At 40.4% G+C, this 17,391-nt stretch overlaps 2 protein-coding genes across 5 annotated transcripts in view; both read left to right on the forward strand.

Moving 5' to 3' along the window:
- The window catches only part of LOC121928692 (acidic mammalian chitinase-like), a 37,659-nt gene extending 37,252 nt beyond the window's left edge, over nucleotides 1-407 (forward strand). The window contains exon 11 of the mRNA XM_042463764.1: nucleotides 76-407. Within this exon, the coding sequence (XP_042319698.1) occupies nucleotides 76-350 (275 nt within the window). The 3' untranslated portion in view covers nucleotides 351-407. The remainder of the gene's footprint in view (nucleotides 1-75) is intronic.
- Nucleotides 408-5,646: 5,239 nt separating this feature from the next.
- Nucleotides 5,647-16,341, forward strand: LOC121928693 (acidic mammalian chitinase-like). 4 transcript variants are annotated; one of them, XM_042463767.1, is made up of 12 exons: nucleotides 5,647-5,671; nucleotides 7,543-7,572; nucleotides 9,749-9,950; nucleotides 10,590-10,646; nucleotides 10,753-10,918; nucleotides 12,188-12,312; nucleotides 13,631-13,754; nucleotides 13,888-14,073; nucleotides 14,962-15,081; nucleotides 15,181-15,322; nucleotides 16,037-16,102; nucleotides 16,145-16,341. In XM_042463767.1, exons 1-12 carry the CDS (start codon nucleotides 5,647-5,649, stop codon nucleotides 16,339-16,341), a joined length of 1,440 nt encoding a protein of 479 aa, XP_042319701.1. The 4 variants fall into 4 exon arrangements, with proteins under 4 accessions (XP_042319701.1, XP_042319703.1, XP_042319702.1 ...); XM_042463769.1 differs by having other exon boundaries at nucleotides 16,037-16,093; XM_042463768.1 differs by lacking the exon at nucleotides 16,037-16,102 and having other exon boundaries at nucleotides 15,181-15,326; nucleotides 16,107-16,341.
- Nucleotides 16,342-17,391: the final 1,050 nt, after the last annotated feature.

Raw genomic sequence — 17,391 nt, forward strand, 5'->3', positions numbered from 1 at the left:
GCTTGGGTCCTCTCAGGAAAGCATAATCCTTATGAGAAAGGAAATGTTCTAACTATATTTTCTTCTTTCTTCCAGACTGCAAGGTGCCAACAACAACCCTTGGGACCAATGCTAATGGTCAGCCTGCCCAGGCTCCAACTGCAGCCCCATCTTCTGGTGGCAGTGGGAGCTCAGGTGGCAGTGGTGGCAGCAGTGGTGGCAACTTCTGCAATGGCAAATCCAGTGGCCTCTACTCAGATCCTACCAATAAGAATGCTTTCTACCACTGTGTGAATGGACAGACCTACCTCCAATACTGTCAGAGTGGCCTTGTATTCGACTCAAGCTGTTCCTGCTGCAACTGGGCATGAAGAAAACAGCCACCAAGTACACATGCATGTACTCCACTGGAGTAAAGGAGAAAGCAATTTTTCAGCATCATAAATAAAGTTGTGCTGCATTCAACCCAAGTCTCTCTGTGGGGTTTTTTCCCCCTATCTATCTGTCTGTCTATCTATCTATCTATCTACATTCGTCCCTCCACATTTGCTGGGATTAGGTGCACAGGTCCCCCATGAATGTGGAAAAACACAAATAACAAAAACACTATGTTTTTACTTGAGGGAACACCTCTCTGGGAATCTCTAGGTCCTCCAGTGCAACTCTGTGGTCAACAGCTGCCAGATATTGACCACAGAATTGCGCTGGAAGAGCTACAAATGCCAAGTGGCGTGTTCTCTCTAGGAATCACTGGGTCCTTCAGTGGGACTTTTAGTTAAAGTTTACCATAGAGTTGCGCTGGAGAACCTAAATATTCCTAGAGAGAACATATGAATAAAATCCATGAATAATCGAATCCGCAAAAGTCAAAGCCGCAAATGTAGAGGGATGAGTGTATCTATCTCAAGAAATTCTGTTCAGTATCTTTCATATTAAATTGAATTTCTCAGTCACCTTTTCTGGCTATAATATAAAAACCACACAGGTCTCCATTCACCCATCTCAGGGATATCCAGATCTAATCACTGTCATTGTTAAAACCATCAACCAGTCCAGAATCTCATTGCTAATTCCTGGACAGGTCATTCAGTCTTTGTTACCTGGCCAGATAGACCATCACCTAGGCTAGTTTTAAGGTATAAATACAGTTTCAGAACCTAACCTCTGTGCACACAATACACATACAGTTCTCCCACCAAAAAGACAAATATCTCCAAGAGCAAAAGCAGCCTAAAAACACACTAGAAGCTAATATAACTCCACTGAGGCTATTGTACTTCATATATTGCATGAGACAACATTTGATAATGGCTAATATCTTATATTGCTTCAACATAGTGAACATATCTGCTAGTGGAGTTATATTATGCCACTCTGATACTGAATACCAAGGTAACAAAAATATGTGGCTCAATCATCAGTGTGCATGCCTGACAATCCATTGTGTAATCGCAGTGCCCAATGTGCAAAGGCATAGAGGCAATGCACATTCACACACTGCCCAATGTACTTTAGTAATGCTCACATGCAAAAGCATGATCAATGCTTATGTATGCAGCTCTGCTTACATCACCATCAGAAGGATATAACTGTTGTGCACTGTCCCAAAACACAATATATGCCAGTATATGTCACAAACAGGATGCTGACCAATGGGAAGTAAAAAAGGGAGAAGGGAAAGAAGAAGCCACTACCCTGAGTTTTCAAGGTCTGAGCAGTGCTGTTAACAATAGGATATCTTGGAGAAATAATCCAGTCTGAGACCACTTTATCTGTCCTAGCTCAGTCCTAGGGAATCCTGGGAATTGTAGTTTATTGTGGCACCAGATCTCTCTGACAAAGAAGGCTAAATGTCTTGCAAAACTACAGTTTCCAGAATTCGCTAGCATTGAGTCAAGGCAGTTAAAGTGGTCTCAAGATGGATTTTTTCTGCAGTGCATTTTGGACCTCTGTTAATAGGATCAGCTTAACTCAAAGCCAACTTGACAGGACATGACAGCAACAAGGCCAACAAGTTGTGATAGCATCAAAAAGCCACAAAACAGAGATAGCTTTATTGGACCAACCAAAAATGCACAAAATACATTATGCAAGCTTTTGAGGCTCCACCAGCTTCTTCATCAGGCAAAGGTGTAAAATAATACAGAAGAAGAAAAAAATGAAAATGTTAGGGTCACGGGCCTACATTTTGTCAAGATGTCACTTTTGCTGTTGTCAGTTAAGATGGTCTGGTGGGGTATCAATGCAGGCAGAGACCACTCCTCTCTTGGGCCATGTGGTATCTGGGAGAAAAGAGTTGTAAAATTTCAACTCTATTAGCAAAAGGAAAAGTAACTTCCCTTAAGATCCATACTAGAGTTTCTGTCCTGGGTGAGGCTACACAGGATAATAAGTGTTAATGACAACATTGATAACAAGTGTTAATGACTATTCTTGTGTGAAGTGGAAAATGGATAAAAAGAAACAACAAACCAAGGAGAAATAATAACAGATGGAGGGGCTGAGCAGGAAGAAAAGGAAGAAGTGTATAAAACCTACAAAAACCTTGAAAATCCAATACAGAATCACTGTCTTCAAGAAAATAACACCTTTCTTATTTGTTTATTTTTGTTTGTTTGTTTGTTTGTTTGTTTGTTGTGTGCCTTCAAGTAATTTCTGATTTATGGCAACCCTAAGATGAACCTATCATAGGGATTTCATGGCAAGTTTCAAAATTCAAAACAGTTACAATCATCTAAAAAGAGCATTAAACCACATAAAATATACATAAGCTAAAAGGCATAACCATAAAAGCCACCCCCACAAAATCCATCCTGGTATAATGACATATAAATGCCTGTTTAAATAAAAATATCTTAGCTTACCAACAAAAAGCAAGCAGGAAGGGGGGCCCACCTAGCCTCCTGTGGAAGAGGGTTCCGGAGGGTGGGAGCAGCCACCAAGAAGGCTCTCTCTCATGTCCTTACCAAGGGAGCCTGTGATCTTGGCAGGACTGAAAGAAAGCCTTCCCTCAAAGTTCTTAGTGTTTTGGCAGGTTCATATGGAAAGATACTGTTCTTCAAATAATCTGAACCTAAGACATATAGGGCTTTATAGGTCATAACCAAAATTTTGAATTGTGCCCAGAAACAAACCGGTAGCCAGTAAAGCTGTTTCAACAAGAGAGTTATATGCTCCCTATAATTGGCATTGGTCAGCATTCTGGCCCCATTAAAGTTTCCGAACAGTTTCCAAAGGCAGTTGTACACAGAGTGTATTACAGTAGTCCAAACAAGATGCAATCAAGGCATGTATCACTGTAGCCAAATACAGTGGTTCCTCGGGATACGAAATACCCAGGTTACGAAATTTCCGGGATACGAAAAAATCCCATAGGAAATAATTGTTCCGGGTTACGAATGTTTTTTCGGGTTACGAAAAAAATTTTGGTGCTTTTCGGCGCTATTTCACACGAAATCGCAGCTTTTCCCCATTAGCGCCTATGGGTTTTCGGCTTACGAAGGCTTTTCGGGTTACGAAAGCGGCCGCGGAACGAATTAATTTCGTAACCCGAGGCACCACTGTATGACATCTCAAGAGATGAGCGCATCTGGCACACTAGTTTTAACTGTGCAAATGCACACCTGGCCACTGCTGAAACCACACTGGCTCTCCAGTGAGTGTTGGTGTATTTGAGTGTCTGACTAGGACACTGGGAGACCAGAGTTTGAATCTCTGCATGGCCATGGAAATCCACTGGGTGACCTTGGGCAAGTCACACTCTCAGCCTGAGAGGAAGGCAAAGATAAGTTAATAACACATAGGTAAATCCATGAAACTTACTGGGTGACCTTGGGAAAGTCACATGCTCTCAGCCCCAGGGGAAAGCAATGGCAAACCTATTCTAAAAAAATCTTGCCAAGAAAGCCCCATGATAGGTTCTCCTTAGGGGCGACATATGTTGGAAACAATTTGAAGGTACACAACAACAAAAATCCATTGATTCAATGGATTTACTCTAGTCAGAAATAATAGCAGGATTCAGGCTAGTGGAATTAATGTTGCTGTGTCAAATATCTCACATTTCTTCACCTTTTAGATTATAATCTTTTTACCTGTTTTTTTTAGATTGGGAGGGACAGATGGGGAAGTGCCCATATGGCCTAGCAAGGATAGGAATATGCACCTCTCCTTCTGCCTTTTTTCTTATCCCTTGAGCTCTCAGTGCCAGCCACTAAGCACATGTACAAGCTTCCAATTTACTACCAGGCACATTCACCATGGTAATAGTAGGTGCCCCCTATATGTCCTTATCTTATCCAGCCCTGTTGTCCTTCTTGCTCCATCACAACCCAGTGGCTGGCACTACATCTGAAAAACAAAAACATATATTTGAGAACTGATAGAATGGTAGTTGGCACTTGGAAGCTGCCAGTTTATGAGATTTCAAATTTGATACCTTTTAAAAATCAAATAAAGGCATGCTAATATACCTAAGAAATTAGAATTTCAAAAGTTGAGGCAAATATTTAATGAGAATTTCAATGGGAAATTAAACTGTGTGTCTAGGTTATAATTTATACATTTTGACTCAGCACATCCCACATGCAGATCAATTATTTACTTTTTGCTGAGCCTTGAACATTGCAATGGATAGGTCAGTGCTTTAATTATAAGAACCTGAAGCCAAATGATTGAAGAACAGGTATCTAAATGCTATTTACTAAGGCTAGACCAGAGAGGCACCCTGTATTCCAGACAAAAGATGCAGGATTTATTTTTATTTTTTTTAGAAATCAAGTAAATATTCATTCCAAATCTATGTTTTATTCTCTATAAATCAGAATAGGACTTAGGTCCAGAACGCACCACATAAATCATCCAGTTGGAGACTGCTTTAACTGCCCTGGCTCAGTGGTTAGGGAATCCTGAGAATTGTAGTTCTGTGAGACATTTTCTGTCAGAGTGTTCTGGTGCCACAATAAACAACATTTCCCAGGATTCCCTAGCACTGAGCCAGGGCAGTTAAAGTGGTCTCCAACTGGATTATTTATGCAATGTGTTTTGGACCTTAGTTGTCCATTGGGAACAGGTGTCAGCAACTTATGAGCTTCCAGATGCTGCTGAATTGTGGTTCCCTTCATTCTTCACCACTGGCTCTTCTGGCTAAGGGTGTCCAATAAGTTCCCCAGATCTTTTACTGTCCCTTCATGTCAAAGCCAGAAGAACATATATCCTCACTTCTTTCTGAACAATTCTAGTCTTTCAGAAAGCACAGATTGTTGGGAGAAATAACTGACGACCTAGCTAGATGGGTTATATAACAAATTATTTATTCTCCATCTGTAAGCATGATAAAAATGTGAATTGGTATGGCAAACACACTGTCCTGACTTCTATATGTCAGCACAGAATTAAAAGAGCAATAGAATTATAATCTATATTCACAATCTAGTCTGCCAGGAGTCTAACTCCACTGGTAAAACAAAAGTATTGATAAGAATGTTTTCTTGAGTTCAGGTTTTCCATGGCTCTGTACCTGTACTGGAATTCATTGTGTGCTGCTAATTTTAGGTGAATGTCACAACTATCAGATGTCTTTGGTCACAAGGCACCAAAATGGTAAAAGGGCAAATGTGGGGTATAAAAGTAACTTAGGAATAGTGTAGAATCAGTACAGAGGCAAAGATGGCCAAGTTGATCTTGCTTACCGGTAAGTATCAATATGATTCTCATATAATTGACTATGTTTCTTCTGTTGGTTCATTCTGCAATGTAGGGTCACTAGTATTTCATAAATGCTTTAGTATTTAAAAGAGAATTAGTCCTAATTAACTCAATGGAATAATCTCCCCCACCAAAAAAAGAGGGTGAAATCTGCTTTACCGTACAATCAACCACATTGGCTGGCAATGTTCTCTATAAATCAGAATAGGACAATGAAATTTATCCTCACTCTTTTATGGTTTTTGCTGATTGCATAATCTTATAAAACTAGTAACCTTGCTTCTTTCCTCTTGTTTTGTATTGCAGTAAGAAAATGTTTATTCTTTAAATTCTTTCAAAGGAAAGATTATTTCCAGTACTTTGAAAACTTAAAATCTTTTAGATTTGCATCTCACTGTACTGAACCTTTTCTCTTCAGCTCTCTGCTCAATGAATTTCAAGACTGTTGGGTTTTTTTAAAAATCCATTAATAATTCTTAGCAAAAAAAAAAGCCAGTGTGATCTATGGCTATCTTTAGCCATAGCACTGTAGAATCAAATAATTATTCCTGTTCCAAATAGAATCCACAAGCTACTTCTCAATTTCTTTTTTAAAAAATTCCTATTCTAGATGTTCATTCAAAATGCTTTCATCCAAAATCATGAGCAGTAAACCATGGTACATTTTTGCCAATGGTCATGGCAGGGAGCAATGCCTCTCCCCACTCCATCCTGCAGCCACCTGCACATATGAAAAACTTGTTCCAACAGGCTAGGAAATCCTCCAGAAGAGACTGTCAACACTACAGGGTTCCCAGTGCTACTGTTTTTCATGTGAGATTGAATGTAGACCCATGATTGAAATGAACCAGATAATTTAATGGGCCAATTTTAAGTGAATTTCTTTATACTTCCACTTTGCTATAACTTAGAGCCCATACATTAGGGCTGCATCTACACTGCAGAATTAAGGCAGTTTGACACTGCTTTAATTGTCATGACTCAATGCTATCGAATTCTGGGGTTTGTAGCTTTGTGAGATATTTAGCCTTCACCATCAGAGAGTTCTGATGCTACAACAAGCTACAAATCTCACAATTCCATTACAGTTAAAGCGGTATCTGCAGTGTAGCAGTAGCCTATGGCTGGCATCCTATCAGAATGGCACAGTACAGACCGCCAAAAAACAGCGGTCTGCTGGCACCTGTTTTTCCTCCGCAGGGAAGCTGCAGCCGCCAAACCACACGGCTACCCTGCAGAGGAAAAAGAACCCACAAAAAGCATGTTCTTCTTCCTCTGCGCCAGTTACATCGCTAGTGAGCCAATGGCATACTCATGACATAACTGGCAAGGTGCAACGTGTGGATGCTATGCGTCCATTACATCATAATGGCGGTGCCCGTGTACACAGGGCACCGCCATTATTGCGCTACCAGTATGTGCTAAGGTTAGTGACTGTGCGGTTGCCACGCGGTCCTGTAACCCTAGCATGGCACTTTAGCGCCATGTGTACTGCACCTTAGTTCCCAATTAGAGAAAACCTAACAATCAATTGTTGAATAGTAAGTAAACACATAGGTTAATCCCACCGGTTGAATAGATCTACTCCAGTCATAACAACCAGATGTAGGTTTGTGTTATTATTAATATGCCTACATAGATTAATGTACACATAACAGATTAAATTCAGTGGGCTTACTTCAAGAAGAGTGGACATACTGAATCAATTGCTGAATGTTTTAAGTTTACACTTAAATTCCATGACAGGAATAGATTTACTTTATTTCAGACTAGCAATTGGAATTAGGCCTATTCTATATTGTCAGGGGTGGGAACATTATTAACACAATTTACTAATAACATTCTTTTTCTTTATAGGTCTGGTACTCCTGCTCAATGCACAAATAGGTATGAAGTTCAGTTCTTAGAATATATGTAACTCTTTGGCCAAGTTTTGGGTGGGGGTGATATATCAGTCAAATATACTTGGTATTATTGCCTTTGCTTTGTAAGAAGGGGTGGAGTCATAGTGGTAGAGCAGATATTTTGTATGCAGAAGGTCTTCATCTAACTTAATCCCTGGTTTTAAAAATTCAGGTAGCAGCCACAGATGGGAATGGTACCTACTTGAAGCTAGGAAAGCCACTGCCAGTCAGAGTAGAGTGGTAATGCTGGTCAGAGCAGTGTAGTTAATGGTGGATTAGAAAGCTAACAGTAGCTTTCTGTGGGCCTGTAATAATAAATTGTAAAGTAATGGTTATAACAGGCATAAGTGTAGCTGTTATTCCTCTTTTTGCAATTCAAAATGCCTAACTATTCTTGATAAAACACAACTCTTAAATTGATTTCAAATTTTAATAAGCATCTATAACAGGAAATCAACAAAATAGTTAAAGTGGTATGTGTGTAAATATATTGGGAATATTAGTAAACATATTTATAAAATCAAGTGTAGTCATTTCTTTCAATATTGCAACATAGCCTCACTCAAAACAGTAAAATAAAGGTTTAGCTCTCCCCAAATTATTTGGGTAGTTGAGGCAGAAAATCTTGCAAGCACAATTTTTCCTCCCTGGCAGTCAAAAATACAACCTTGTTTTTTTCATGATATCCCAAAACCACTGCCTGAGGCTCTTCCATCCCTCTGTCTGATGTCAGGGCTGCATATATAAGAACACTGAAAGATACAGAAGTAATGATATTTTCAAGCATTCTGTGGCTTATGGGCCACAGCTACCTTCATTATTTTTGCAGCCTCTACCCCCACCCTACCAAACATGCCCCGATTTTTTCAAAAAAATATCAAAGGCCCGAGATAGATGGGCTGAAAGGGGCATGGCGGCGGCAATACTAGGGTTCCGGACCACACAGCAACCACACGGTCCAGAACCCTAGTATGTAATAGTGATGGCCTGATGGTGGGCATCCCGTCCGCACAGCCACTGCCATTTTTACATAACAGACGCATAGTGTCTGCACGTCATAGCGCGTCCATTATGTCACGAGTGAACCATTTGCTGCTAATTTTAGGTGAATGTCACAACCATCAGATGTCTTTGGCGCACTCATGACATAACCTGGGTGTGGTAAAAGAACCTGGAAAAACCGGGTTCTTTTAACTCCAGAGGGACGTTGCGTGGTCTAGCGGCTGCGGCATCCCTCTGGAGTTAGGGTCTTTTTTCTGCCCTGGAAGCTTCCAAGAATTGTGATTTTGTAATATAAGGCATCATCTCCCAAACCCTTATAAAATCTGGGAGTAAATTTCCAACTACTTCAGGATTTCACTATTCATCATTTTGGTACATTTCAGGGGCTACTGCAGTTCACAGTGCTTCTATAGGCAAAAAAAGGCCCTTGGACCTTCTGAAATTGTCCACCCCAATCTGAAATGGTTACTCTTCCTTCCATATATGCCAGAGATGGCTCTGCTTCTCTGCCTACTGTAATGCCTTACAAAATCTGCAGTACACATATAGGGGTAACTGTACTGGCCATACAACAAAACAAAACAGTGACATCTTTATTGGGCCACCCAAAATACACAAAGTACATGATGCAAGCTTTTGAAGCTCCACTGGGTTTTCATCAGGCAAAGGTGTTAAAAATCAAACAATTTTGGAGCCACAGGCCTACATTTTGTCAAGCTCTTGTTATAGCTGTTCTCTGTTAAGATGATACAGAGGGATATCCATGTAGGCAGAGGCCATTCCTCTTTTTTGGCCATGTGGGCTCTGGGAGACAAAGAGTTGTAAAGTCCAGGAAATAAAATTTAAACTACATTAACAACACAAAAAGGAGCCTCCTTTGAGATCCAGGTTGTCTCTGTCCTGTGCTAGGCTACCCATCCTCTTCTTTGGAGGAGAACATTGAATTTCTCAAAACATTTCTTCTACCATGTTTGCTAAGACTTGGTTTACACATTCACACTCTTCAAATAACTAAATAAAATACAGTATATTCCAAGATCTTCTACCAGCCCTTCTTCCTGGCCTAATTATATTTCAAGATTCATTATAAAGTCTCCATTGTCTTTTTTTCTTTTTTTCTTTTCTGCTTTCTTTTTATTTATTTTTTATTTTTATAGGTTCTGCCTATGTGCTATCATGCTACTTCACCAACTGGGGCCAATACAGACCAGGCCTTGGGCGCTATAAGCCTGACAATATTGACCCTTGCCTGTGTACTCACCTGATCTATGCCTTTGCTGGGATGCGTAACAATGAGATTGCAACCATTGAGTGGAATGATGTCACCCTCTACAAATCTTTCAATGGCTTGAAAAACCAGTAAGTGTCTATGAATAAGAGATACCCCTTTCTCCATTCTGTTTCTTCTAACATGCTAGTAAGTCACTTTTCAAAGCAAGTGTTCAGTTAAATCTATGCTCAGCCAAATTAATGGGAACAGGAACAATATTGCTCTCTGGACAGAAGCTGGGTAAAATTGCTCTTGAATTCCCATGATGACTATTCCAGAATTTTATAGTATGGGTTGTTGTGTTACTTGAATCCATATTTTCAATGTGCTTTGCTAGGAAAATAGATTTCATACTAGTCAGAGCTTGAAGGTTTAGGACTCATGACATATGTACAAAGTAATAAGGAAGCAGATTATCAGAAATGAGATACAGGTGGCTGTCCGTAGCGAGCCAGAAGTTGTTAATGAGAACTGAAGTCACTCAAATCTGATACCATTTTGACCAAAGGAATAAGAATTTCTTCATATCTGTGCAACTTGAACATTAGTTGCTCAAGACAGATTATCTGTTGGCCTTGAAAACCAGGAACAGGAAATAATTCATTCTTGAATAATTAATAAATTGCCATAGGAATATGCTTCAAGATTATGAAAGCAGTCATTATCTGATTTGCAGTTACATGTGCCATAGAGACTAGAATTCATCTGTGTAATCTCTTCCATTATAGGAACGGAGAACTGAAGACTCTTCTGGCAATTGGAGGCTGGAACTTTGGAACAGCACCGTAAGTTTGAAGCATTCCCTTAGTCCCCCATCCCATCATTACTAGCAAAAATGCAGGCAAAAAGTAGGCCACTCTCTTAAATCTACCCATTATAACCATATTTCAGATTCACCGCAATGGTTTCCACTCCTGAGAACCGCCAGACCTTCATCAATTCTGTCATCACATTCTTGCGTCAATATGGTTTTGATGGACTGGACTTTGACTGGGAGTACCCTGGCTCTAGAGGCAGCACTCCTCAAGATAAGTCCCTCTTTACAGTCCTGGTTAAGGTAAAGTAACTGTCTATTTCTTATTTCCCCCAGGGCCTGAGCTCCAGAGCCACTGAGAATGGGCTCAGGCCCTGTTTGAAAAACAAATGTCCTGGCAGCTGGTACCCACAACCAACACCTTCCCCCAAACATGTCAATTGTTGACCCACAATCAAAAGTTGCCCCCTTCCATGTCTGGTACCCCTTGATAGACCTATTTGGGCCAGCTGGAGACATAGGAGTTAGTAAAGAATTGGAAGAGCTACTCATCCAGGCCCTGGAGTTGGAGGAACTGCATGTATTTACATATGTATGCATATTCTTTGTACAGCCCCTTAAACAAGGCCATAAAATATCCATAAGCTGAATCTCAGTAGGGATTTACTCATTAACTCTGATTTTTCAGCATCTTGAGATGCTCACTGAGACTTGAATTGCCACTGCAGTTTTTGTTTTTTTTCCCCAAAAAAACTTCTGTGAACAGGTGACAGCCCTAAACATTATTTTGGAACTTATGGTTTAGGTTAGAGTTTTGCTGTCACAAAGAACTTTGCTTGTTTCCTTTGCTTGTTCTATAAAGGAGAGAGAAACAAAGGCAGGATCCAACATGGATCCCAATAACAGAATTGCTTCCACCAATGGAATTGTGGAGGGAGTAATCCTGCCTTCCCAGGTTCACACAGTGTGTGTGTGTGTGTGTGTGCGCGCGCACACACACACACACACACTCAACTCCTTTCCAGGCAAGCATTCTCTGAAGACAACAGCCAGAGATGCTGGCGAAACATCAGGAATAAACTCTTCTAGAACATGGCCACATAGCCTAAAAACCCCACCAAAAAAAAAAAAATCCCCCCTTTCCTTGCAGTCCCTTCTGCACTCTCAAACCTTGTTCTGGAGGGCTGGGTAATCCCCTGGAGGAAGTGACATGGAGGGCCGCTGGGGTGTGGGGAGAAAGTCTTATTGCATTAGTAGTCAGACACTATCAGAACATTGAATTCGGGGCAATGAAAACAGTACATAAACCTTTCACTTAAACTTAAGTAAGTACAGATCTATGTTAAACAGAAATAATTAAAAATAACTTAGTGTTGTTTTTATTTTACCATACAATAATCAAATATCACTGTATTTCTCAAATAAACAGGAATATTCTGAGTACGGTGGCACTTTTATTTTGCCTACAACTGATAGGGAGATCATCAGTAAAGGATCCTAGAGCAGTAAAACCAACTTGCTCAGAATATCGGCATTAACAAGAGTTCTGAGTTCTCCCTTATTATCTTGTAGGAAATGTTGGAAGCCTTTGAGCAGGAAGCCCAGAAAACAAACCAACCCAGGCTAATGGTCACTGCTGCTGTTGCTGCTGGACTTTCCAATATTGAGTCCGGCTACCAAATTCCTGAGCTTGGCCAGTAAGTACAGTGATTTCAAATTTTAAATGCTCTGCCTTTTAAATGTAACACTTGCCTTTTGTTATCTGCATGGATGAAGATCCAAAGACTCTGGGGATTAATGTACTATAAGACCACATAATGTATGCCATAATGGTTGCCAGTTGTACAATGTATGAGCAACAATGTAAAGCCAACCTGGTAAATCTGATCAATGTCTTGGTGAAATATTAAGTCAGCATTTGCATGGAGTCAGAAATAGTACTAGCACTAAGCTTTTCTTAAGAGTATAATTAAGGTTATAGTGTGCTTTGCAACCTGTGCCGATGTCCAGGGACACTGAAGGAAAGGATACAGGCACAACTACTATCTCCCATATTCACTAGTTTTAAAAGTCAGAGAAATATTGACAGTGCTATGGACATTAACTCTAAAGATGTAGAGTAAAAACTGTAGTGATCCCATGTGCAATACATAACCAAATATAGTCACAACAATCATCTCTGTTTTGATTAATAAGCTGAGCCTGTGAAAGACTTGCAGCGTGAAGCATGTATTTATGAGTCTAACTATACAGTAAGTCTAGAAACCAGGTCATGGCAGGATACGTTTTGGGGGGACATTGCAGAAGAGGAAATTCTGTACCTGCACATGTTGTCTCCTCATCCTGAATGCAAAACAGCAGCTGGAGAACTGAAAAGATGCAGCTGCATCCCCACCACCACCACTGATTGGCTACAGGAGTGCACTAGACATATTCCAGCTGCCCTTCTGCACATGAGGAAGAAGGAGCAGTCTTATACTAGGGGCAAAGATTGTTCCTCCATCATCAGTATACAGGAACAGCCAGAAAATGCCTAGGCACACTCCACATCTAGCAACCTGGGAGACAGCACTGCACCCTTTCAGTTCATCAGCTGCTATTCGACACATGGGGAGGATGTGGAGAAAATGAAAGGATCTCCTTTCCCTAGACAAAAGCATAAATAAACTGGCAGAGGCTTGACCAACATGCTTAGTGAATATCAGTCTAAATGATAATACAGTATGTATTGCCAGACTCAAAAGAGAATGTATGGTGGTTCTTTTTTTTTTAACAAATTTCGGGAGTTTGGTAAAAATAGTGGAAAAACAAAGAAGGATTACCCACTGAAGTTTGTTTCTGATCCCTGTATCTGCTATACAATTCCATGTATGAGACAGGGTGATTGCAATATATTTACTGCATGATCAGGCCTCATCTGGAACCACCTTTTGTAATGTGGGGTCTAAACAACTGGGTTTTCATACTAGCAGTCAAACAGTATGTAGGACACAAATGCATTTAATTGACCCACAGGTATTTGGACTATTTCCATGTGATGACCTATGACTTCCATGGATCCTGGGAAGGTTACACTGGAGAGAACAGCCCTCTGTACAGAGGTCCTGCTGATACTGGTGGCAATATCTACTTCAACATTGTAAGTATGAGGTGAAAGTATGCAACAGGATTCTTCAAAGCCTGTAATGATGTAACACTTGAAAAACTGAAGGCATTCAAAAATCAATATTCCACATAGGAAATAGAGTATAACACAAGTATGGCTTTTATAGGAGTATGCCATGAACTACTGGAAAAACCATGGTGCCCCAGCTGAGAAACTCATTGTTGGATTCCCAACTTATGGACACACCTTCATCCTCAGCAATCCATCCAATACTGCCATTGGTGCCCCCACATCTGGGCCTGGGCCTGCTGGACCTTACACAAGACAATCTGGCTTCTGGGCTTACTATGAGGTTAGTACATTTTTATTAATAATACAGAATCATATCTATTGAGACAACTAGCAATCAAAGTATTTTATTGATGATCCTTCAGAAACATTGTTTATTTTTGAGTGATTATTTATTAGTATATAAATCACTAATGAATTCCTCAGCATTGTTAAAGAAGATAAAATTGCTTTGCCACAGAAGATAACTTGATAAAGAGTTTTTGATTGAAAATTAGCCATCTGTGTCAACTGAGGATCATACATGGCATGGTAGAAATAGTATGCATCAGTTTCCTGTACACATGACAGCATGAAGGCAGTCCTTTGCACAGTTCAGAAAAGATGCAGTACAAGTGAATATCTGATGATTCCAAGATCAGCAGGTCAGCAGTTCAAGACCCAGGCACTGTGAGACAGAGTGAGCTCCCATCACTAGTCCCAGCTTCTGCCAACCTAGCAGTTTGAAAGCATGTAAAAGTGCAAGTAGATAAATAGGTACCACTTTGGTAGGAAGGTAACAGCGTTCTGTGCAGTCATACTAGCCACATGATGACAGAGTTGTCTTTGACAATGCTGGCTCTTCAGCTTAGTAATGGAGATGAGCACAGGCCCTACATCTGGACATGACTGGACAATCTTGGCAAGGGAAAACCTTTACCTTTTACCTTTAATATGGCTAATGCATGACAGTTTGGAGTAATGAGGAATTTAGAATAACTGAAGGTCACTACACAGTTAGCAAGGACTTGCTTGATTATAAAGCCCAGCCATATAACCATATAGACTTGTGCAGGAATATTTTTCAATTCACCCCATTGCACTACACAAATTGCATTATGAAATACTAACTGACAGGAGACCTTAGATGACTTAGAAGATCATCTTTTCATTTTGTTTTTGCCTCTTTCAGATCTGCACCTTCCTGAAAAATGGAGCTACACAAGCCTGGGATGGTCCTCAAGATGTGCCCTATGCCTACAAAGGGAATGAGTGGCTTGGGTATGACAACATCAAGAGTTTCAACATCAAGGTATGAGAGAAATGGTTGGTGAACTAACAATATGAAGTACTTTTCCCATTCTTCAGTGCAATATGGACTGAACTGAGCTTCTTTCTTTGCCTCTGCTAGGCTGAGTGGCTGAAGAAGAACAACTTTGCAGGTGCCATGGTTTGGTCCCTTGACTTGGATGACTTCACTGGCACTTTCTGCAACCAGGGCAAATACCCCCTGATCACCACCTTGAAGAATGCTCTTGGACTGCAGAGTGCAAGTAAGTAGCAGTGGTAGTGGTGGTGGTTGTCTCAGCAGCAGAAGCCCACAAAATGAGTATAATGACTAATATTTTAGAGATAAGTTTGTGGCTGGATAGACATCAGCATAAGCTTAGGCCACCTCTATTGCTTATTTTAAAATACATATTTCAACTCAAGGAAAAAGGTCAGTTGATGTTTAGCCTATTTAGACTATATCCATGTCAATGTGATACGTTTGAAGCTAATGTGGTATGTTTGAAACTGAACTTTAAAATAACTATTGAAGAAGTTGAACCTATTGCAGAGCTAGAGTTCAGCACTTTGGATAGATCCTTTAAAGTTTAAACTAAACCCTGAACTATTATGGCTACAGATGAGCTATGTTTGGCTGTGCAAAGATGGAATAGAATGACAAACCATAAGTCTTTGTAGTGAACAAAGTTAGAAATTCCCCATTCTGTATGTGTATGTATTTCAACTGAGTCGCAGCTGAGACCTTCGTCTATCTGCATAGAGGTGAATTAAGGTGGATTGTACTTTATGAAAAGGAGGAAAGCAAAATTAAGATAATCATGGTTGACCTTCTTTATAGCATGGTCCAAATACAAGCACTTAGAATTATCCATGTCAAGCCCAAAATGGCATAAAATCCTTATTTTAAAAGAAAAGAAAGGTCAAGTGCAACAGTGGTTATTTGAGAGAGGAATCATACTTTTCTGCTTCTCCGCCAGGTTGCAAAGCTCCTTCCCAGCCTTTTTCTCCACCATCCTCTGGAAGTGGCAGCGGAAGTTCTGGAGGTAGCCCAAGCAGCTCCGGAGGTAGCCCAAGCAGCTCCGGAGGTAGCCCAAGCAGCTCCGGTGGAAGCCCAAGCAGCTCTGGTGGGAGTGGATTCTGCGCTGGAAGAGCTGGAGGCCTTTATCCAGATCCAACCAATAAGAACAGCTTCTACCACTGTGTGAACGGAAGGACCTTCCTGCAGCATTGCCAGACCGGTCTTGTCTTTGACCCTAGCTGCGATTGTTGCAACTGGGCATGAAGAGATCAGGGTTAAATTCACTACCTACTCCTTCCTAATCTGACTCAAGATAACAAAATGAAATAAAATTAAGCAAAAAAAAAAACCAACCCTACATTTGTTTCCTCCATGTTCATGTACTTAGATAGCCTGAAGGCTTCTTGTCTGCCTTCCTTACCCATTGCTCCAATAGGTATTTATGATGTGGTTGGACATCTGATGACAAGACGGCTGTCCTACAATATTGCCCTGCACCTACAGTTTCCAGAAGCAGTCAAAAAAAGAGAATACACCATCCTGTGCAAGGTTAAACCAGCCCTGTAGTAATTTTCGTTTTTCTAGAGGACCACTAAGATAACATGGTCTTTAGCTTTAGGACCTCAGTGCAAGTCTACACTATATCATCTAGATTTAATGTGTTTTAATGAGACATCTTATACCTGTTGCCATTTTGTTTTCAGCACTACCACATCTTTATTAACACACATATACAGATACAAATATATACAGCTATAGGCTTAAATATCCTAAAGGCACCTGATCCTGTCTGATCTTGGAAGCTAAGCAGGTTCAAACCTGGTCAGTACTTGGATGGGAGACTATCAAAGAATGCCAGGTTCTGTAGGCTATATTTCAGAGGAAGGAACTAGCAAACCACTGAGTATTCCTTGCCTAAGAAAACCCTATGAAATTCATGGGGGTCATTGTAAGTCAACAATTTAAAGGTACATACACACCAAGAGAGATGTAACACATACCTTCCAACTGCCCCAGTTTGCCTTGTCCAATCCTCATTAATTCTCTGCCATCCAACTTTTTCAACAGATTTTAAAATGCCCCAGTTTCTCTCTCCTCCTCCCACTTTCCCTCTTTGTCCTCAGCTTACTCCAACTGCAGCAAACTGAATTAAAAATGCAAAAGTAATTTGAACTTAATTAAATCACTAGGAAGTAGAGAAGAGACAGGAGCAGAATCTTGCCCTTCCCAGTAGGCTCAGCAAAAGCAAACTACTGCAGCCTCTCCTAGCTTGTGAGTTCTTCCTCATTAATATATTTAGCCATCTTAACCACA

The sequence above is a fragment of the Sceloporus undulatus genome, chromosome 4 (genome assembly GCF_019175285.1).
Source record: "Sceloporus undulatus isolate JIND9_A2432 ecotype Alabama chromosome 4, SceUnd_v1.1, whole genome shotgun sequence".
NCBI lineage: Eukaryota > Metazoa > Chordata > Lepidosauria > Squamata > Phrynosomatidae > Sceloporus > Sceloporus undulatus.